Here is a 22,725-nt window from a genome sequence, read left to right on the forward strand (position 1 = left end):
GATACCTGCCAACAAAAGGATCTGGAGGGTGGACTACCAAACAAGGGTGATCCATGGAAGAATGTGCCCATGAGGACAAGGCAGAGGCAGAGGTCAGCTGTCTGTGCTGAAATCAAGTCGAATAACAGGTTTGCTGAACTGGGGAACGAGAAGGAAAAACAAGTGTGGGGAGGGAGCAAGAATAAAATAATTGAAGTCAGTCTCTGCAAAAGAGATGATGGAGATAGCTAGGGACTGGAGCCTAAGGAAGAATGGGATGATATAAAGGGAATTGTGAGAAAGAATTTAAGACAGATTCATACCAACACCAGGAAGAGACAGGTATATGTGATCAAGACTCCATACCCAGAATAATTGACAGGCCTGTTACCAGATCCAGAAAACAGAAGAGCATGTTGTCTGCCAGGAGCAAGGATAGAGATGTGGACATTATGCTGAAAGGAATTTTGCTGGGAGTGAGGGAAAATCCATTGATTGTGCTGCATATTGGAATGAATGATACTGCTAGAGTCTCACTGAAATGGATTAAGGATGACTACACTTGGCTAGGTAAGACACTTAAAGAAGTGGAAGCTTAGTGATCTTCAGTGGAATACTTTCATTCCCTAGAGAACGTGGGTGAAAGCATGACAAAAGAATGAAGATCAACAGATGGCTCAAAGATTGGTGATTCAGGTAGGTTTTGGGATGATCTACCATTGGGAGGCCTTTACTGAAAGAGGATACTTCTCAACTGATGGACTCTACTTGAGTATCTGTGGTATTAATCTTCTGGAATCAAGACTGGCATGATTAATGAGAAGGGCTTTAAAGTAGGAAATGAAAGGAGAAGGTTGGGAGGACATGCATCCAAGCTGGTAATGGGTTCTGCTCAATAACAATCCAAAGCAGTGTGGACTGACGCGTGTTCATTTTCATCAACTGAGTCAAATGCCAGGAGCAGAAGGTTGATTTTCTTTTTTGGTGGGTCGGGTTATATAGTTTCTGCATCAGAGTGTTGCTCTTTTAAGACTCAGGAAGCATGCTCCACACCTCATCCTTCTTAAATTTTGGAAGGCGGTTCAGATTCCTAAATCTTGGCGCCTTGGAAGTGTCATATGTTAAATATGGTTTGTAGTGGGGCCACTGTACTAATACTTTCTTTGAACAAGATAATTCAATTACACCTGCCTAGAACAGAAACATAAGCTAAACTTGAAGCGATAGAGTGCTCATGTAAATATCAGAACATAACATTATCATCTGTCAAAGATGTAGAAATCTAGATTAAGAAAGTCTGTGGTCTTGTCAATACCAAAAAGTGCAACCATAGACATGTAGCTGTAGCTACTGATTTTCCCGGCCAAATTTGTTGAGGTCTGCATACACCTACATTTAAAAAACCCATTTAACATCAATGAGTTTGCAGTAAAAAAATATCAGAATGCTTGTCCCACCTCTATACTGTATGTGTTTAAAACATAGCATAATTTCAGATCTGGATTGCACATACATACATTATTTTAAATAATATAATTAAAAACTAGATTTATAGTACAGTAAAAGCTTTGTTATTCAGCATATTGGGGGAATGTCAAGTCAAAGTCAAAAATTCCAGTTAACTAAAAATTATACTTACCAATAGAGGGGAGGGAGTTTGGGTGTGGGAGGGGGCTCAGGGCTGCGTGTTGGGACATGGAGAGGTGCATGACGTGGACTCTGGGAGGGAGTTCGGGTGTGTGAGGCGGCTCGGGACGGGGGTTTGAGGTGTGGGAAGAGTTTCAGGGTGCTGGATCTGGGCGGCGCTTACCTCAGGCAGCTCCCAGCAAGCGGTGACATGTCCCTGCTGCTCCTAGGTGGAGGCATGGCCAGGTGGCTCTGCCTGCTGCCTCTGCCCGCAGGCACCGCCCTCACAGCTCCCATTGGCTGTGATCCCGGCCAATGAGAGCTGCGGAGCCAGCACTCAGGGCAGGGCAGTGCATGGAGCCCCCGCGGCCATTTCTCCACATAGGAGCAGCAAGGACATGTCACTTGTGAGGAACTGCCCTGATCCAGCATCCCGAAATGCTGGTGTCTAGAGCTTTCCAGTTGGTAAAGTGCCAGATAACACAGCTTTTATTGTATTAGGAAAGGTTTCATATCTGGGTAATGAAGATTAACATTTTTATTTTTTTTTTACTTTGCAGGATATCTGTATATCTGCTATAAAGGAAAAGGATATTGAAGCTAAATTGTCTCAGATAATTGAAAGTTGGGGAGGCCAGAATTTGAGTTTTTCATCATTTAAAGCAAGAGGAGAGCTACTGTTAAAGGGAAGTGAATCAGCAGAAATTATTACACTTATGGAGGACAGTTTAATGATCTTGGGCTCTTTACTTAGTAACAGGTAATTCTTAAGTGATTTTTTTTTGTGGATTTGCTAATTTTTGTACATACTGAAAATACACACACTATTATTAAATCAGCAACCATATTACTAGACTGACACTTAGTCAACAATAAATGTGGATGAAATATTATTGTTTTGTGTGGATGTTGGTATACTAGTAATGTTACTGCAGATAACTTCTCTCAGCTCGCAAATGTACAGCAATCTATTCTCTTGATACATTTGAATAAAATTAAATTTGTTTATTCAAGTTTTCAAGAGATCAATTTTGCTCTCTAATTTACATATTTTCTGTCACTCCCTCAATAAATATTTTACTTTATACTTTAATTTAAAGTTATTCTTATTTCTCATCCCTGGTTTTAGATATAATACACCATTTAAAAAAGATATTCAGAGCTGGGTATACAAACTGAGCACCTCCAGTGATATCATTGAAGAGTGGTTGGTGGTGCAAAACTTATGGATTTATCTTGAAGCTGTTTTTGTAGGGGGAGATATTGCAAAGCAATTACCTCAGGTAAATCTAGAATACTTTTTGATATTTATATTCTAAAAAACTTAATTAAATAACAGTTTACAAGAGAATGTGTTACCATGTTGATTTAAATTATGTTTAGGAAGCAAAACGTTTTCAGAACATTGACAAATCATGGATAAAAATAATGCAACGAGCTCATGAGAATCCTAATGTTGTTAACTGCTGTGTTGGAGATGAGACTATGGGACAGCTTCTGCCTCATTTACATGAACAGTTGGAGGTGTGTCAGAAATCACTTACAGGGTAAGAAGTTTTTTAAAATACATGATTATGTCATAAATTTATATAAAGTCAGTAATGTTTTATTTTAATTACAAATCAAACAGCTAAAAATGTTAAAAATAGAAGTTACTTTTATAAGGTTGTCACGTACAGTAATATATTGTAGTTTGTCTCTAGAAGAGCAGTACTGCAATCTTCATTTTATTATTTGTATTCAAAACTCCATAGGCAATTGGTATGGCTAGATAATCTCCCAAGAATAGGAATCTGTACTAATAATATTCAAAGGAGAAAGTGTTCCTACAGTATGTATAGTTCTTCAGATAGATTTAGACATCCAAACTGCTTCCCACTTTGAAGTATCATACATAGATTCTGATGTGAGGAACTGAATGAATACAGGATGTTAGCTCTTGAAGTCCAGAATTCAGTTTAAACGATTTGCTGGACTGGGGCCTGTGATCCTGTTATAAGTGTTCTTTGTTGCCAGAAAGCATGTATGTGACCCCAGCAGTCTTGGGGTATATCTATATTTGGAGCTGGAGGTAACATTTCCAACTTGCATAGACATCCTCATGCTAGCTGTCATTGAGCTAGCATGCTAAAAATAGCCTAGTGCTGTATCACAGGCAGCAACAAGCAGTGACATGGGATAGCCACTCTGAGTGCAAGTCTGCCTGGATGCTGTAGGTACATACTTATGGCTAGCCTATGCCACTGCTCTCTGCCACCACTGCACTACTATTTTTAACTTACTAACTTGATGAAAACTATTTCAAGGCATAAGCGCTGACTTCCTCTTTTTTCCCTGGTTGCTAGACCTCCCCCTTTGTCCCTGGCCCCGCCCGCACCCCACTGAACTAATGGAAATCACTGACTAAGCATCTGCAATCAGAGTTGGTTGAAGTGTCAAACCAGCTTTTGACAGAAGCAACTTCTTCTGTAGGCACAGAGAAAATATTTTCTTTATTTCAGTTTTTTCAACTAGTTCAGTTCAAAGATGAGAAACTGACTGGGTGTTGAAAAAGGAGGAAAACTTATTTTTCTCTTCTGAACTATGCACAAAAGTGAGATGTGAGAGAATGAGGTCTACTAGTTTTAAAGTCTTGAATGACAGGGTGGAACAGAAGCAATCAGTTCAATTCACTTACTACAGATAATACTTCCTTTGTTTAATAAATCAGTTAAAAAACAAAATATGTTTTGATAAACTTACTGTTTTCTAATCTATATAGCACATTTAAGGTAGTTTTATTCAACTAATAAAAACATTTTAAAATGCTGTTTTTTAAAAAATTAATGGAACTTCAGCTTGCATCCAAATGCAACTTGACACAAATCATGAGTAAAAAATTAATCCAGTAAATAACAAATGTGTCATTTGCCATTTTCTAACGTCATAAAAACTATAAATATTAAGAATCTGAATAAATGTGTGTTAAATTCTATAATTGCTAAATAAGTGTATAAAAATATAATATCCTCCTGGTTAGCAAAAAGAAGCACCAATTTAGTGCAAAGGCTGTATTAGGTGCATATCAACATGTTTTAATGGTTACCAACCAATAAGAATAATCCTTTCTTTAGAAAAATACCTAAAAAGTACAAATGCAAAACAGGATTCAAATAAATTATTTAAATCAGTGTTTCCTGAGAGCCAATTTAAATCATGATTACAATTGGTGATTTAAATTACTTTGCTTTAAAACAGTCCACCATGGCACGTAGTACTGTGGCAGTTAGCTATGGCTTTTGATATTTTAAGTCCTAATTTGTGAAGGCTGCCTTATTGAGGACACAGCGCTTAACTATGTGCTTTAAATTAGGCATATGCTTAAAGTGCTATCCTGAATAGAGATGTACTCAAGCATGTGCTTAAATCTTTTTGTAAATTGAGCATTACAGTGATAGGTGTAGGAAGGATGAAGAAACTGGTGTTTTTTAAAATGATGCAATATTTCACAGTCTGATTCACAATTTCATGTAGAATACATTTTGTAATAAAAATCTTCCACAATATTTAAGATATTTAGAGAAGAAAAGGCTACTGTTTCCCAGATTCTTCTTTATCTCTGATCCTGCCCTTCTTGAAATTCTTGGACAAGCAAGTGATTCACACACCATTCAGGTAAGTTTTGAGTGACTATTTTAAAGTTAGCATGCTAGCAAAAAAAAGCTTTGAAATAAATATTTAAATAAATAAAATATGCAAAAAGCAAAGGCAAAGTAAACTGTAAATGTAACAAATTCTTCTTGCAAACCTCATTCAGAGCAAGATTTTAAGCTGCTCCTCTGACTTTAGATTTTACTGTAAAATAAACACACAGAAAGTAACTTAAAAATTCCACATTTAGTGCATTATGACATTATCCTGCTACATAATCTGTACAATATAAAACTCCATTTGTGAACTTCCTTGCACGATCAAGTCAATAGTTATTTTTCTTGTATGTCTGCTATTATTAAATGTTTACATTAAATTACTTTCTGAATTATCCTTTTAGCCACATCTTCCTGCCATATCTGACAATATAAATGAAGTGCAGTTTCACCTAAAGGATTATGATCGCATAATGGCAGTCATATCAAGAGAAGGAGAAAAAATTCCAGTAATACTGCTAATTTCTTATCAATTTATCACTAATTTAAAATGTTTCAGTTTATTTTTTTTCAGTAACTTTATTATATGAGAAGCCATTCTTTTGCTGAATGCACACAAGTAGATGGTTAAATTAAGTTAAAATGGTTAATTACATGATTTATTTGAAAAAAAAACAGAATAAATTCTATATATTTGGTAACATGTTTATTGATATTTAAAATCAAAACAATAATTATATAACATTTATAACACAGTAATAAATAATAGGGATTTGGTAGCTATATATAATTGTGTACATTTAACTTATATTTAATTTTTCAGTTGGACACTCCAGTGAATGCAAAAGGACCTGTAGAACTTTGGTTGCTAGATTTGTTGCGCATGCAACAGTCTTCATTACACTGTGTAATCAGGGCAGCATATTATCAAATTAGTGACCCAGGATACCAGCTGCTTAACTTCCTTTATCACTTCCCAGCACAGGTGAGAACAGAGGGGCGTATATATGTCTATGTATGCATATATGTATAGATTACAAGCAGCCTTCTGAGAAAAGCAGAGGTTGTACAATTTATGTGGTTGGCAATTTTATTTATTTGTTTTAGGTAGTCCTCAAAATGTGCTTGGTGTGATACAAACGTAGTCCCTGACCTCAAAAGTTTATACTCTCAAAAAGTTCCATCTAACCCAGTATCCTGTCTTCCAACAATGGTCAGTGCCAGATGCTTTGGAGGAAATGAACAGAGCAGGGCAATTATCAAGTGATCTCTGTCGTCCAGTCCCTGCTTCTGGCAGTCAGAGGTTTAAGGACACCTGAGCAAGGGGTTACATCCCTGACCATCTTGGCTAATACCCATTGATGGATCTAGCTGCCATGAATTTATATAATTCTTTTTTGAACCCAGTTATCCTTTTACCCTTCATAACATCTCCTGGCAACAAATTCCACAGATTGACTGTTCGTTGTGTGAATAAGTACTTCTTTATATTTGTTTTTAAACTGCTGCCTATTGATTTCATTGGTTCATGTGTTATGCAGAGGGGTAAATAACACTTTCTTATTCACTTTCTCCACAGCATCCATGATTTTATAGACCTCTATCACAATCCCTCCACTAAGTTGTCTCTTTTTATGAAGCTGAACAGTCCCAGTCTTTTTCATCTCTCCTCCTAGGAAGCTGTTCTATACCCCTGAACATTTTATTTGCCCTTTTCTATACCTTTTCCAATTCTAATATATCGTTTTTGAGTTGGGCAACGAGAACTGCACACAGTATTCAAGGTGTGGGCATACCATGGATTTATATAGCGGCATTATGTCTTATCTTCTATCCCTTTCGTAATTATTCCTAACATTCTGTTAGCTATTTGACTGTTGCTGCACACTGAGCAGATGTTTTCAGTGAATGATCTAAGATGATACCAATGTTTCTTTAATGAGTGGTAACAGCTAATTTAGATCCGTCATTTTGTATGTATAATTTGGATTATTCTTCCTATGTGCTCTTATCAGTGTAGAATTTCATCTACTATTTTGTTGCCTCGTCACCCAGTTTTATAAGATCCTTTTGTAACTCTTCTTTGTAACAGCTTTGGACTTAACTATCTTGAGTGATTTTGTATCATCTGCAAATGTTACGATCTCACTGTTCACTTCCTTTTCCAGGTTGTTTATGAATTTGTTGAAAAGTACAGATCCTTTTTTCAGGGAGCCCTCTATTTACCTCTTTCCATTGTGAAAATGGATGATTTATTTCTTCCCTTTTTTCCTGTTTTTTAAACAGTTATTGGTCCATGAGAAGACTTTCCCTCTTACCTCTTTGCTGAAAACCCTTTGTTGAGAGTACCTTGTTGAATGCTTCTTGAAAGTGCAAGTACACTACATCAACTGGATCACCCTTGTCTACATGCTTGTTGACGCCCTCAAAGAATTCTAATAGATGTGTGAATCATGGTTTCCATTTACAAAACCTGTGTTGATTCTTCCCCAACATACAGTGTTCATCTATGTGTCTGATAATTCTGTTCTTTACTGTAGTTTAAAACAATTTGCCTGGTACAGAATTTAGAATTACCAGATTTTAATTGTCAGGATCATCTCTGGAGTGCTTTTTTAAAAATCAGAATTATATTAGCGATCCTCCAATAATTTGGTAGAGAGGCTTATTTAAGTGCTAGGTTAGATATCTGGGTTAGCAGTTCTGCAACTTCATATTTGAGTTCCTTCAGAATGCTTAGGTGAATGCCATCTGGTCCTGGTGACTTCTTCTTACTGTTTTATTCATCAGTTTGTTTCAAAATTTTCTTTATTGACACCTCAGTCTGGGATAGTTCCTCAAATTTGTCATCTAAAAAGAATGTCGCAGGTGAAGGAATCTTCCTCGCATCATCTGTAGTGAAGACTAAGGCAAATAATTCATTTAGCTTCTCTGCAGTAGCCTTGTCTTCTTTGAATGCTTATTGTTTTTGTGTCTTTTGCTAGTTGCTCTTCATATTCTTTTTTTAGCCTGCCTAATTATATTTGACTTGCCTGAGTTTATGCTCCTTTCATAGCATTTGACTTCCAATTTTTACAGGACATGTTTTTGTCTCTATCTGCCACCTTTAATCTGCTGTTTAGCCATGACAAATTTTTTTTGGTCCTCTTACTAATTTTGTTTGATTTTGTTATACATCTAGTTTGAACCTCTATTATGGTGTTTTTTAAAAGTTTCCATGTGCTTTTCAGGCATTTCACTCGTGTGATTGTTCCTTTTAATGTCTGTTTAACTAGTTTCCTTATTGTTGTGAAGTTTCCCTTTTTGAAATTAAATGCTACTGTGGTAGGTTTCTTTGGTATCTCCCCCCCAGAAAGATGTTATATTTAATTATTAATGATATTTTCTATTACCAAGCTGTTCAGTTATATTCACCTCTTGGACCAGATTCTGTGCTCCACTTAGGACTAAATCAAGAATTGCCTCTCTCCTTTTGGGTTCCAGGACTAGTTACTCTAAGAAGCTGTCATTAATGGTGTCTAAAAATCTATCTCTGTATCCTATACTGAGGTGGCATATATCCTCATTATTATTGGGTTTTCTGGTTTTGTAGCATCTCTTATCTCCCTGAGCTTTCACAATCACCATCCTGGTCAGGTAGTCAGCAGTATATTCCTACTGCTATACTCTCATTATTCAGCATGAAATTTCCATGCATATAGTTTCTATCGCGCATGTATAGTACAGTTTGGGTAAGTCTGACTCAGTTTTCCCTTTGTTTGGGGAATCCCCATTTAGTCACTTGTCTGGCAGTTCCTTGCTATGTCTCCAATCCCCTGGTTGGTTCGTTAGTAGTCTCCCCTCCTAGGGTAGGAAAGAGTCCAGTGATTCAGGAGACTGGCAACCATAGTGAAGGGTCAATAGTCTCTGGTCTTTTGGGTTTCAGGCCCCCCTTTTCTCCACAGTCTTTAATAATCCCTCTGCTGGGATTAGTAGGGGAACCCAGGCCCACGCACTCCTCTGGGTTCCAATCCACGAACCGTGTATGAAGTAGTTGGAACTACTCCCTATCCCTTCCTGCTTCCTACTGTGCCTCTCTTGTAGGCTATTTTGCAACTAATGCTCTATGATCCTCTTCATATGGAGGTCCAACTACCTGAGCAGCTTCTCAGCAGTCTATTGCTGAAGGATCCTGCTCTCAGTGGTTTCTCAGATTCCCTGGGAGACGTGGATCCCTCCTGACCTACAGCCTTTTTATCTCACTGTCTGTTGCAGGGCCACCAGTCCTTCTAAGGAGGCAGCTCTTCATTTAGCAGCTGGGACACTATGGGGTCTGGACACCTCGTGACACATTATTTGGATGCTTGACTTCTCAAAGCCACCATATAAAAGACCATGATGGGCTATACAAACCCCACACTAGGGAACAAAGGCTTGAGGAACAGCTCTAGACTAAGACAGCCCTGCCCAGCTACACTTGCAAAGCTTGCACAAGCTGGAGGCAGGGCTTTAAAAAGGAGAGGAGAACAGCTCAGAGGGGGGCAGCAGAAGGGAGCAGATGGCCATTCTGAGGGGCAGTACTGCCCAGGAGCTCATTGCCTGAGACCTAACACCACAGACCTGTACAAATATACAAAGGAGAAGCTGGTAACTGAGCATGCGTGTCAGAGACTAAACGGAAATGATTTGCTTTGGGAAGCTAAAGGAAGTTGGGGTAGGAAGTGGTCCTGGAGGCAGAGGCAGCTGCTTAGCACCCCAATGTGGCAATTGGAGCTGCCCAACATTGGACCTTGGACCAGAGCCCAGTGAAGACAGTGAACCTGGGTTTCCCTACCCACTCCAAAAGAACGTTATAAAAAGAGCCTTCACTTAGGGTGAGAGGCCAGCTGGAAAAGGAGTCCCTCAAATTCCTGTGCTAAAGGGGATGACTGGAAACCCTTAGGGTGGAGTGTTGAAGTACAGCACTGTGTTTCAACTGGGAGATGACCTGCCAACCTGTTTTTAATTTCCTAAGCCACATGCTTATAAAGGGGAGTCTAGATTTCATAGTTTGCATGCTAAAAGGGCATTGTCCTACTACTTGAATAGGAAAAAGTACTTCAGAATCCCTCCTCAAGTGTTAATTTCTTCTGCTGAAAATTGTAAGGGCTGGGATATTTCTGCTCAGTCATTGTTTACATAGGTCTGACAACGTATAGAGAAGAATTATAAAACTTCAACTTCTCCTCCTGCTAGAATTAAACCACACTCTACCAGAGCAATGGCTGAGACTTTAGCATATCTTAGACATGTCCTGCTTGTTGAAATTTGTAGGGCTTCCACTTAGAGTTTGAGTCATACTTTTACTAAACATTACACTATAGATTTGGGATCTGATGCTCATTTTGGGAGAGCAGTACTTCAGTCATTTTTTAATTAGGGTCCTTAGTCCCTCTGTCCACTAAAGAATGCTGTGTGCCAAACTATTTCAAGAGTGGAAATATACAGAAGAAACTCGAAAGAAAAAATAGCAGTTACTTACCTGTAACCAGAGTTCTTTGAAATAGACTCTGCATATTCCACTCTGCATCCACCTCCCCCTCTTCTGCGGAGCCCTAATTAGCTCCTGCGGTTTCTGAGGCCATGAGGGGGACTGCAGGTGGACAGCAGAGTTGGAGTGATGGTGTGTGAACCGTAGATGAGGAGGCGCACTGGACTTGAATTAATCCCCAGAGTACCAGGAGAAAGTGAGTGATGCACCCTCTGACAGTACCACACCCCCTTCAATAGCCTTGCCCTGAAACATACTCAAATGCTAAGGAGAGGAGGAAAGCCTGGGTGCTCTAATGAGCACTGCGATCAGAAGCTGCATTGGTTGGCACACCTCAAGCATGTGCATATGGAGAGTCCATCTCAAAGAATCCTGGTTACAGGTAACCAACCTCCATTTTGCTTATACTTGGGGTATGGATTAAAGGTGGTTTTAAATCATATAATTCCTTTGTATTCTGAGGCTGTGCAAGAGCCTTGGTTGTAAATTAGAGCAGCCCTGAGGCTGTAATTTATATTCTGTTTCCTATGGACTCTTATGGTCCTTGGGAAGTGAAAATAATTATAGCACAGTATGCTTAAGCCAGGCACCCAAACATCTCCCCAGTCCATCCCCTCCAATAGGGGCTGGGAGCAGGTCTGGTGTCAAATCCTTACACTAGATCTCCACTGCCTATGGGATCATGTCACACTACCATTTCTACTCATTTTAAAGCCAGTTTATGCTTATACAGCCAAAGCAGCGTAAAAGGACCTTAAGTGTAACTGAGAATCATGTCAATATATCTGTGTATCTCACTGTGTGACTGAGATTATGGTAAAATAATGTATAAGTTTATTTCTGGGTTTCCTTGAATGTTTGTGAAATATGATTTGATAGAGAAATGCACCCTTGAAACCCTTGGATTTTCTTTCTATTGAAACAGGGAAATCCTTAATGAAAAATCACTTTGAATCCCTCCAATAAGTTACCCAAAATATACTTAAAAAGTAGGAAAGAATCCTGTGGCACCTTATAGACTAACAGACGTTTTGGAGCATGAGCTTTCGTGGGTGAATACCCACTTCCTCAGATGCATGTATTCACCCACGAAAGCTCATGCTCCAAAACGTCTGTTAGTCTATAAGGTGCCACAGGATTCTTTGCTGCTTTTACAGATCCAGACTAACACGGCTACCCTCTGATACTTAAAAAGTAGGGTATCAAAGTCTTATAAACCTTGGCTTACAATAAATATTAATTAATATGTCAGTTTACTTGTTATATTTTATAGGTAGGGTTACTGGGAATTCAGATGCTGTGGACACATGAATCAGAAGAAGCTCTACACAATGCAAAAGATGACAGGAAAATCATGCAAGTAACCAATCAGAAATTTCTGGATATACTAAATACACTTATCAGCCAGACAACACATGATCTTTCCAGCTTCGACAGGGTGAAATTTGAAACCCTGGTTACCATTCATGTGCATCAGAGAGATATTTTTGATGACTTGGTAAAGTACAGATTTTAATTTCTGAACGTCAAATATATTTCTGTCATAATGATAACCTAGTGCTTATAATGACTGTATAGTGCTTTTATCTGCAGAATCCCAAAACTCATTTGTGTGTGTGTTAATATGGAAACAGCATTAGTCTCTCTAGTGTTAAGATTATATTTAGATTTTTACTTGTGGTGAGACTTTTGCTTAATACAAGACTAAAATCCATCTGTTTTACAGTCATTCTAATGATTGGATTTAGTCTCCAAATTTTTATTCTTTCTAAACTATTTGAATCTTATTTTTCTCTAAAAGATTTAGAAATTTTGGCAAAATCATGTTTATAATGTTCCTTTTTGGAATTGAGTTCTGACACTCTCACCTTTTGTTTGTGACAGAAAATCTGATCTGGGAAGAGGTGTTGGATGGGTGCGTGGTGATGGTAAAAGAATAGTTCTGTCTGTATTTCTGACCAGCTTCCCTTGATTTACCACAGGTAGAATTCTTATTTAATGAACCAAAGGAAGTTTGAGAGAGACAAGGTAGGTGAGGTAAGACCTTTTATTGGACTAACTTCTGTTGGTGGAAGGTGCAAGCTTTCAAGCTACACAGAGCTCTTCTTCAAGTCTGGAGAAGGAAGTGGAGTGTCTGACCTAAATACTAGTCAGAAAATTTGTTTTCTTCCTCAGAACTGACGCAGAGCTCTGTGTAGCTTGAAGGCTTGTGCCTTCCACCAACAGAAGTTGGTCCAATAAAAGGTCTTCCTTCACCTACCTTGTCTCTCTCATATCCTGGGACCAACATGGCTACAACACTGCAAACAAAGAAGTTTGTCAGACTAGGACTGCCGCTTTACATTCCTTATGAGGCTGGTGGGAGCCCTCAAGTGGATGTGGGTGGGAAGGGGGAAAAAGAGAAATGTTGCTTTGGAAGGGGGTTCAGACAGACTTGGCAGTAGGTACAGTGGCTCCCTAGCACTCCATCGCTCATGGGTTATTTCTCCCTCTCCCCAGTTCAATGGCTCTCTTGCTCACTGGCTTCTGAGGGCTTCTCAGCTTCCTGCAATGTTTCCAATGAAACAGCAGAGTTCTTGGGCTTATGGAGATGGAAACAGCTAGGGGAGCAATAGGCTGAGAGTGCTAGAAAGAGATTGGGCAAGTGAACCAGGATTTCAGGAGCTGGTTAGCCGAGAGGGAATAGAAACCAGAGGAGTAGAGGAGCCAGGGGATGGAAGGAGGGAGATAGAAAGGGCTACTTTGCTTCTACCCCTTTCATCACAGTTCCTGTACTTCCTACTCCTATAAGGCTCTTACTGGCCTGATGAGGGCAGTCAGTGGCAGTCCCGGTCTTATGTATGTTGGTTTGCCAGAGGAGAGCTCTTCTTTGATGAACTATGGGAAACTTGTTTAAGTGGGATTGCTACTTTATAAGTCCAGTGGAAGTTTTGAGGGGATAGGGAATAAAAACAAGATTGTGGTAAGGAAAAGGAGGAAGAACAGAAATTGGATGAGGTGGAAAGGCAGACTGGGCTGCTGGATCCCTGCTCTTGGTGTTCCATGCCCTACAAAACAAGAGTCCATAAGTCTGGATAGACTGACAGGTAGCCCTCAGAAGTAAGGAAGAGAGTTGACAGTGGACTGAGTGATATCAAGAACCAAGGACACTGGGGACGAGAGAGCTAAGGGTCACAAGAGCTGGTGGGTCAGAGAGGAATAGACAGCTGGGAGGCATAGAAACCGAAGAGGGTTGAGGGCTGGGTAAGAACCAGATGAAGGAAAAACCTTTAACCATGTAGCCAGTGGCTTAGATATAGCTATGGAAGACAGGACTCCGTGCAGTCCAGCCTGCCTTTCCCACATCACCAGCACCACTTCTTTCTCCCTGCCTAACACAATATCCAGCGATCCTTCCCTTTCCTCCCCACACTCTCTGGATTTGCAGTGTGGTAGACTCACATGATTTAATTCCTATAGTTTGTCAAAAAAGATGCCCCTCTCTGGATTAGTGTGAGAAATTAACCAGAAACAAGACTGCCTCAGTAGTTGTTTTGTTTTGTTTTGTTATTTCTTTGGGAGAAGGGAGGCAGTCCAGGTCTTTGTATTCTCTCTAGCTGCTCAGAGAACAGTAATGGACAGTACCTTTGGGAAGAGGGGCGGTGCCTAGCTTAAGGTTGGGTGGAATTTTTTTGTTTTTGTTAATAAACAAAAAAATTAACTTTGTTAATAAAAATATAGACCCCAAGAAGGGCTGTGAGTTCATGAAAGAGACTGTGGCATTCTTACATGGCCCTGAAAAAGGAGAAATTGAGGCAGGGTGCTGCAGAGCAATCTCTGGTGTTGAGGGGATGCTCATGATGCAGCTGGCCATGTTATAAAGACCACAATGTTTTGTTTTTGTTTTTTAATGTTTAAATGTTTGTGAAAGGTCTTCTGAAAGTTTCCGCTCCTCCCCACCCCCCATAAGACTACCCTCTCCATATTGGAATCTTAATGTGGTACTAACCAATTTGTTGGGACCCCCATTGGAGCCATTAGCCTCATGCCCATTACTCCAGTTGTCTAAGAAGACAGCATTCCTCATTGCAATTACATTGACATGCAGGGTTTGTGATTTGAAGCTCATGTGAACCTTTCACATACAAATTTTCACAGGGATAAAGTTAGTGTGGCCATACCCTAAATTTCTTCTGAAAGCAATTTATGACTTTCATTTAAGACAGTCCATTCACATAGCATTTTTCCCCAACGACTCATACAACCAAGGCTGAGGCTGTGTTACAAACTCTGAATGTTATCTGAGCTCTGATTAAATGAACAATATTCTGCAGTTGTGAAAAAGCCTAATATTCTGGGGTGTATTAGCAGGAGTGTCCTATGTAAAACATGGGAGGTAATTGTCCCACTCTACTTGGCACTGGTGAGGCCTCAGCTGGAATACTGCATCCAATTCTGGGCATCACTCTTTAAGAAAGATGTGGACAAATTGGAGAGAGTCCAGAGGAGAGCAAAAATGAGAAAAGGCTTAAAAAACCAGAACTATGACGAAAGGTTAAAAAAACTGGGCATTGTTTAGCCTTGTAAAAGGAAGACTGAGGGAATGGGGGGACCAGATAACAATTGTCAAATAAGTTAAGGGCTGTTATAAAGGCAATTGTGAGCAACTGTACTCCATGTCCCCCGCAGGTAGGGCAAGACATAATAGGCATAATCCGTAGCAAGGGAGATTTAGGTTAGATATTAGGAAATAGTTTCTCATTATAAGGATAGTTAAGCTCTGGAATAGGTTTCCAAGGGAGGTTGTGGAATCCTCAGCATTGGAGGTTTTTAAGCAGATGGACAAATACCTCTCAGGGAGGGTCTAGATTTACTTGGTCCTGCCACAATGCAGGAGGCTGGACTTGATGACTTCTGGAGGTCCCTTCCAGCCCTGCATTTCTATGTTGGTTTTGTGCTAGACCAAAACATTTTGTTTGTCCCTCATGATCTTGCTTTGTGTGTTCCTGTTAAAGCAGTGGGAGCTTTACTGTACGTGAGTAATAGGTTTCTTATATGGATTCAAATTGTCAGAAGATTTTCTGAATATAAACTTTAAAAATAAGTTCTTTATGCAGTGCAGAAATGTATTCAGCTTTAGTCCTACCGAATCTTGAAACAGGTGGTCATGCAAGTATAGTGAAATGTTCTATCTTTATTATTCTAATGCAGTTACTCATTATATAAGACCTAATACTGGGCTACTGTGCATCTGTAATTTATGGCTTATTTTTCTTTTTGTTTAAGGTAAAAATGCATATCAAGTCAGTAACTGATTTTGAATGGCTAAAGCAGAGTCGATTTTATTTTAAGGAAGATGTGGATCAAGTTTGGGTATCCATTACAAATGTTGATTTTATTTACCAGAATGAATTTCTGGGATGCACTGATCGTCTGGTTATAACTCCTCTGACTGATAGGTGAGAAACAATGTTTTTCTTGGGGGTTGGGGGAAGCCAAAAAACTGTTTAATATGCAGAGTGACTTCTTTTATATAATACTCTGGACTGCTGTAAATATAAAATTGTACAATATGTTCCAAAACATGTAGTGAATATCTTCCTGTATGTTTGAATAGGCACCCATGCCTCTTTTTCATGTAATAAAATAGAATCTCACTAATCTACATACTTTAAAACTCCTACAGAAATATGATCTCTTCACTCTTCTCAGCAATGATTTAATTAACAGTAGAAATGTGTTTATTAGTATAGTATTTTATCATTTAGGAAATATTATATTATATAATAACTTGGTGATAGAATTGCTATTTGAGGCCCAAGAGATTCCTGGACTTGGCTCAACAGTTTGATGTGGGGGACTTAGAAATCTCCTCATCTTCCTTTTTGTTACTTCCCTATTAACAGTTAGCAATTTTTGTAGCTTTCTTCCAATACTCATGATTGTGCACCTGGCTGTCATGCAAATTGGTCTCTTTCTAAGGTCCACTGATATCCAGTCCATGTAGTGAGTCTTTGGCCTCCCCCTTGGTCATCTTCTATCCATGATCATTGCAAGGATCATCCTACCAATATAACTCTTGGATATTCACTGGATATATCTATACCAATGTATCCTAGTCTCACTCACTTGTCTTCATTTCATTTCTGATCACAGAACATTGAACCATTTGACCATCTCAACATCTTCATTTCTGTGGTGGATGATTCCTTTTCTTGTGGCTGGCCAAGTCTCTGTTCCATCCATTAGGGTGGGTTGAATTAGTTTTACTGTACCTTCATGGACATCTCTTTATCACAGAGAACTGGGGTCAGCTCCCACCATTTATACTGTGGCTTTGAAACAATGCTAGGCATCACTTAGGAGGACACCACTGTCACCAACCATTAATCCTAGGTATTTTAGTTCTTTCACTTTTCTAAGTTCTCTGCCTGTAATAACCTTTTATTGTGGGTCCTCCTGCCTAAGCTATCATAGCCTCAGTTGTACAAATTCTCCATTTCAGGAGGTTGAACTCACTGAATAGTAGATTTTTCTAACCCTCCTCCAGCATCTGAACTTTACAATCTCTCAATTTAGTCTCTTGTTCACATGTCAGATTTACTCTTCTCTAAGACCTCACATAGCTTCAAGCTTCTTCCAGACAGCATTTCCCTGTTCCATGTTGCGTATGTCAGCTTACTCACTTCTTTAAACTTAGTGGCCCTAATCTAGGTTACAAGTCAGGCAAAGTTTTTGTACATCACTTGCAGAGCTCACTCTGAGGTACACTTGACCTAGACATTAGTTCACGTGAGCATATCTAATGGACAAGCTTTATGGATCACCTTCCCCTTCTCCTAGCTGAGCTGCCTCCCTAGGTTAGGGAGCTCATCTGCCCCAGCAAGACTTATTTTAAGGCGGTCTTTAATCACCTTGATGTCCTTGTCATAGGGCCTGTGTGGGCATTTTATGGAAGGAGCCACACCACCAGCTATCCAACACATCCTGCTGAGAGATGCCTCCAGTTGTTCTGAGATTCCTTATTTGGATCTTTTCAACTGTCTGGCATATGCAGGGATATTCCTCTAGCTGCCACCCAGGGATGTGCCTGATGGGAGTTGATCACTCCTTCACAGGGTATAGGATCTAACAATCTAAAGGAAAAATACATCTTCCATTAAGTTAAAGATTCCAGCTCCTTTGCTTGTGAAGATTACCTTGAAAATGTAAACCAATATGAATTGATATAAACCACTCACTACAACTGAAAGCTAGTTACTGATTTTTCCTAAGAATCATAAATGTAGGACTAGAAGGGACCACAGTTAGGTCATTTAGTCCAGTCCCTTGCACAGAGGCAGGACTAAGTATTATCTGAACCATTCCCAACTGGTACTTGTCTATCTGTTCTTGAAAACCTCCAGTGACAGATTCCACAACCTTCCTAGGTAATTTTGTTCCAGTGCTTAACTACTGTTACAGGAGGAAGTTTTTCCTGTTGTCTAACCTAAATCTCTTACTGCAATTTAAGCCCATTATTACTTGTCCTGTCCTCAGTGCATAAGGAGAACAATTTTTTGATCCTCTTCTTGATAACAACTGTGACAAAGTTATTCCTCTACCTTGATGGGTCCTGCGTTTATTGGCGGATTTGCACGCCTCAAAGATTCACACTGTGGGTTGGGAAACAGCCCAGAGAGCTTCCTCTCTGGTAGAAGCCACAGTCCAAGTCAATTCCTCCTGTGTTTGATCAGGAATTGGGAAGTTTGGGGGGAACCCGGGCCTGCCCTCTACTCCAGGTTCCAGCCCAGGGCCCTGTGGACTGCAGCTTTCTAGAGTGCCTCCTGTTACAGTTGTGCAACAGGTAAAACTCCCTGGGCTACTTCCCCATGGCCTCCTCCCAACACCTTCTTTGTCCTCACCATCAGACCTTCCTCCTGATGTCTGATAATGCTTGTACTTCTCAGTCCTCCAGCAGTACGACTACTCACTCTCAGCTTCTTGCATGCCTGTTGCTCCCAGTTCCTCGCACGCACTTCCTCTCCTCTGTCTCCCTGGCTCTCTTTGGCCTGACTGGAGTGAGCCCTTTGATAGCATCAGAGGGGCCTTAATTAGAGTCAGGTGCTTAACATCCTCACCTGACTCTTAGCAGGTTAATTGGAGTCAGGTGTTCTCATTAGCCTGGAGCAGATCCTGCTCTGGTCACTCAGGGAACAGAAAACTGCTTATCCAGTGGCTAGTATGTCTCCCTTCTACTACTCTGCTGTTCCCAACTGGCCTGGGTCTATCACACAACCTTTTATGTACTTGGAGACTGTCATATTCCCCCTCAGTCATCAATTTTGCGAACTGAACAAACCCAGTTTTTTCCAATCTTTCCTCATAGGTCATGTTTTCTAGGATTTTAATCATTTTGTTACTCTCCTTTGAACTTCTCCAATTTGTCCACATCTTTTCTGAAGTGTGGTGCTTGGAACTGGACACAATACTGCAGTTGAGGCCTTATCAATGCTGAGTAGAATGAAAGAATTACTTCTTATGTCTTGCTTACAACACTCCTACTAATGCATCCCAGAATGTTTGCTTTTTTTTGCAACAGAATTACATTGTTGACTCATTTAGTTTGTGATCCACTATGATCTCCAGATCCTTTGCTGCAGTACTGTCCTAGGCAGTCATTTTCCATTTTGTATTCATGCAGCTGATCCTTCCTAAGTGTAGTATTTTGCATTTGTCCTCATGGAATTTAATCCTATTTATTTTAACTGGTTTCTCTGGTTTGTCAACCATCATTCTGAATTATAATCCTGTCTTCCAAAGTGCTTTCAATTCTCCCAGCTTGGTATCATCTGCAGACTTTATAAGTGTACTCTCTATGCCATTATTAAAATCATATATGAAGAAACTGAATAGAACCAGACCCAGAACAGATCCCTGTAGGACCCCACTTGATGTGGCCATCCAGCTTGACTCTGTACCATCGATAACTATTCTGAGTATGCTTTTCCAACCAGTTGTGCATCCATCTAATGACTCCTATTCTACCATGTTTCTATAATATCCGATTTGACCTCCTGCACTAGTTTATCCAGTTCCTCCATTTTATTGCCCAGGCTCCATGCATTCATGTACAAGCACTGAAGTCACTTCCCTTAGTCACAGAGTTTTCTAGTTCTTGGTATTCCATTATCCCTTGCCATATCTTCATTTAGCTGATTTTTCTAGTCCTGTGTATTGAAATCAGGTATGAAATACACGTTTCAAATTGTTGAAAAAACTGAGGCCTGTTAGCGCTTAGGTCCATTATGTGTAATCTTACTTTAGGATCCAGATCTGTGAGAGGACATCTGCCCAGCCCATTCCTGATAAGTGGTTCTGAGGGTACAACTGCAAAGAGTGTGAATTTGCAGTCAGTATTCTCCTGGAACTCCAGGGACATAGTTATGAACTAAACCGTAAAAAAAAATTGCACATTGGTACCAATTTGGATGGGAAAAAAATCTCTTCCTGCATTTTAAACAGCTTTGTATCAACAGATTTATGGTGAACCTTTCTGAAGAATAACTTAGTGGTAGAATTGAGCCTGTTCGGGGGTTGTTTGGTTAGCTATCAATTTTTGAAAAAATTCATAATAAGCAAATGTGTTATATAATGACTTAAGAGAAAGGAAAAAAACTTTGATTATGTTATTCAACACATTGTTAAGTAGTAAGCAAAAAGGAGCATTTTGGTATCATGTTAAAGACATTAATTTCAACTTTTTATATACAAAACATGTAATTAATACAACTCCCCCATCTAAATACTACATAATTAATAGAAATGTCTCTTTCTGTGTTGTTGATGCTTTCTCAATGCTACTAAGGTTATTGTATGTTCTGCCATAACTACATTGAGTGATGTATCAAGTCCACAATAATATGAAATGGTTAACCCACTAACAATCCAGTATTCAGCAGCTGACTAGAATGTCCTCTCCATTTGTATCCTCATCTTCATGATCTAAACTTTGCTCCATACTGTCACATCCTCCTCATCCATGTCCTCACACATTTGCAAAATATGTGATAGAGAGCATTTGAGTCCATTTGTAAGGCACTGGCAATCCAGGTAATTTACATTATTTGATGCATTTTCAAACTCTCAGCTGCAAGATTACCTCAGGGGCAGGCCAGCCTTTCATCAATTCCGTTGTCAGATCACCCTTTTAAATGACCCAGCTATGCCCCATGCTTTGGCTGGTTATGACAGGATACTTCTCCAGACTCCTATACCAGACAGCAGCCTCGTAATTGGCACAAAGCATTCAGATAGAGGCAGTCTTTGGACAGAGGAAGCAGGCCAGATTCAACATCTCCCTTCTTAGGTTGGAACAGCTCTGTTATTTTAGCTCATTTACCTCTGTGATATTTGACTTAGCTACATATATTGTACAGGTGAATTCCTGAAGATGGTGACAAAAGGTTTTTAAATAAGACCCCGTGTTGCCCTAGCTCTGCCAGTGCTCAATAAAGGTACTCTTTTCTGGTGATTATCTGTAGGCCAATAACTTCCCCACATCTTGCAAATATGCTAACAGAATCACACCTAGGGAATGCATGCATTCCCAACAGGGCTGAGCAGACTTCCTTAACAGATGTATTGGAGCATGAGCTTTCGTGGGTGAATACCCACTTCATCGGATGCAACAGATAAGGTAAAAAATCTTTCACTTAGAAAGACAAGGAAAGCCAGCGCATTATACTTCTGTGTAAGTACCTGACTGAGAGTGAAGTGATGGCCAAGTTTGGTTACATCTTCTTTGATTTTTTGATACCAGATCTTGCATAGATTTTTGCCAATGTCTTTGAAGAGAGCAAGGATAAGAATTGGCACATCAGTGTCCTTAGATACCATTGATTTCATGGTTCTTTGATGCATTCTTTGCATGTAACATTATCCATGTGTGTGATTTTTCTGAAGAGGACAAGTCCAGAAAGTTTGGTAAGCTTGTTATGCAGTACTCCTGTATGTCATATACATTATCTCACCATATACATTTCTCCAGGAAATAAGACTTTTTCCATTCTTCACATAAGAACTTGATGAAAGCAGTCTTGCTGGTAGAACATTCAAGAAAACACCTCCATTGTTTATATCAGGCCAGAAGATCTAATGTTCTTCAACAGAACTTCAGGTTCTGCCCTTCTATTTTCCATCTCTGAATTTTTAATGGAGATGTGTGGTAGAGTTTACAGACTTCACACAAAGGCTGAGACAGGGAAAGGACTGCAGCAGGACTGGGCCAGGAAAGCTCAGCCCCTCAGGCACTGCTGAGCACACTTCTGAGGAAAAGACCAGTATTAAGAGAGCTTTGGGAGAGAAAATACAGAAGCTATTTCCTGAAGGAGCACTACTCTGTAGCAGCAGGAGAAGAAACTGCTACTGTGGGGGTTTGGCTGTGAGTCTTCCCCCCACCCCTTGATACTACCCAAGAGGGAGGTAAAATGTGGGGCAAGGGCACCAGAGGGCTGCAGTCATCAGTCCTAGATGGTGGGGGTTCGAGGCAGGGACTGAAGCCAATTGCCAAACTGAGACACAGGGTGTGGTAGGATGTGGCCAATGGGCCAAATTTTGAGGGGCTGGTCTCAGGCCATCCCAAGCTGCTACACTTTTAGGGCCCTGGGCCAGAACCCCTTATATCTTGTCCCAAGAAGGGCAGGGCAAGGGGTTACAGGTATAGAAGCTGGTCCAGCAGGGACCTAAGCCAAAGGGCCAAGTCATATTGAACTGAGAGAGAGACTGAAGTTGGAAGCCCAGACCACTAAATCTACTGGCTGATCAAACCAACCCACTAAAAGTTGTCATTGAACATGCTGGAGATCACATCTATCCTGTCACTGTCAGTGCTAGTCTTCAAAGTTTACACATTCTCTGACAGATCACCATATATTTTGTTCTTAATATTTATTTTGTGTACAAGACCCATTCCATCTATCGTGTAAGCCAGAGGTGGGCAAGCTTTTTGGCCTGAGGGACACATTG

General features: G+C 39.9%; 1 protein-coding gene across 1 annotated transcript in view; it reads left to right on the forward strand.

The window, feature by feature from the left end:
- Positions 1-22,725, forward strand: part of DNAH8 (dynein axonemal heavy chain 8) — a 567,023-nt gene that overhangs the window by 274,855 nt on the left and 269,443 nt on the right. Inside the window, 8 exon segments of the mRNA XM_030557275.1 lie at positions 2,166-2,365; positions 2,735-2,888; positions 2,989-3,152; positions 5,157-5,259; positions 5,636-5,740; positions 6,055-6,216; positions 12,014-12,238; positions 16,006-16,178. Of these exon segments, the coding sequence (XP_030413135.1) occupies positions 2,166-2,365; positions 2,735-2,888; positions 2,989-3,152; positions 5,157-5,259; positions 5,636-5,740; positions 6,055-6,216; positions 12,014-12,238; positions 16,006-16,178 (1,286 nt within the window).

The sequence above is a fragment of the Gopherus evgoodei genome, chromosome 3 (assembly GCF_007399415.2).
Source record: "Gopherus evgoodei ecotype Sinaloan lineage chromosome 3, rGopEvg1_v1.p, whole genome shotgun sequence".
Lineage (NCBI taxonomy): Eukaryota > Metazoa > Chordata > Testudines > Testudinidae > Gopherus > Gopherus evgoodei.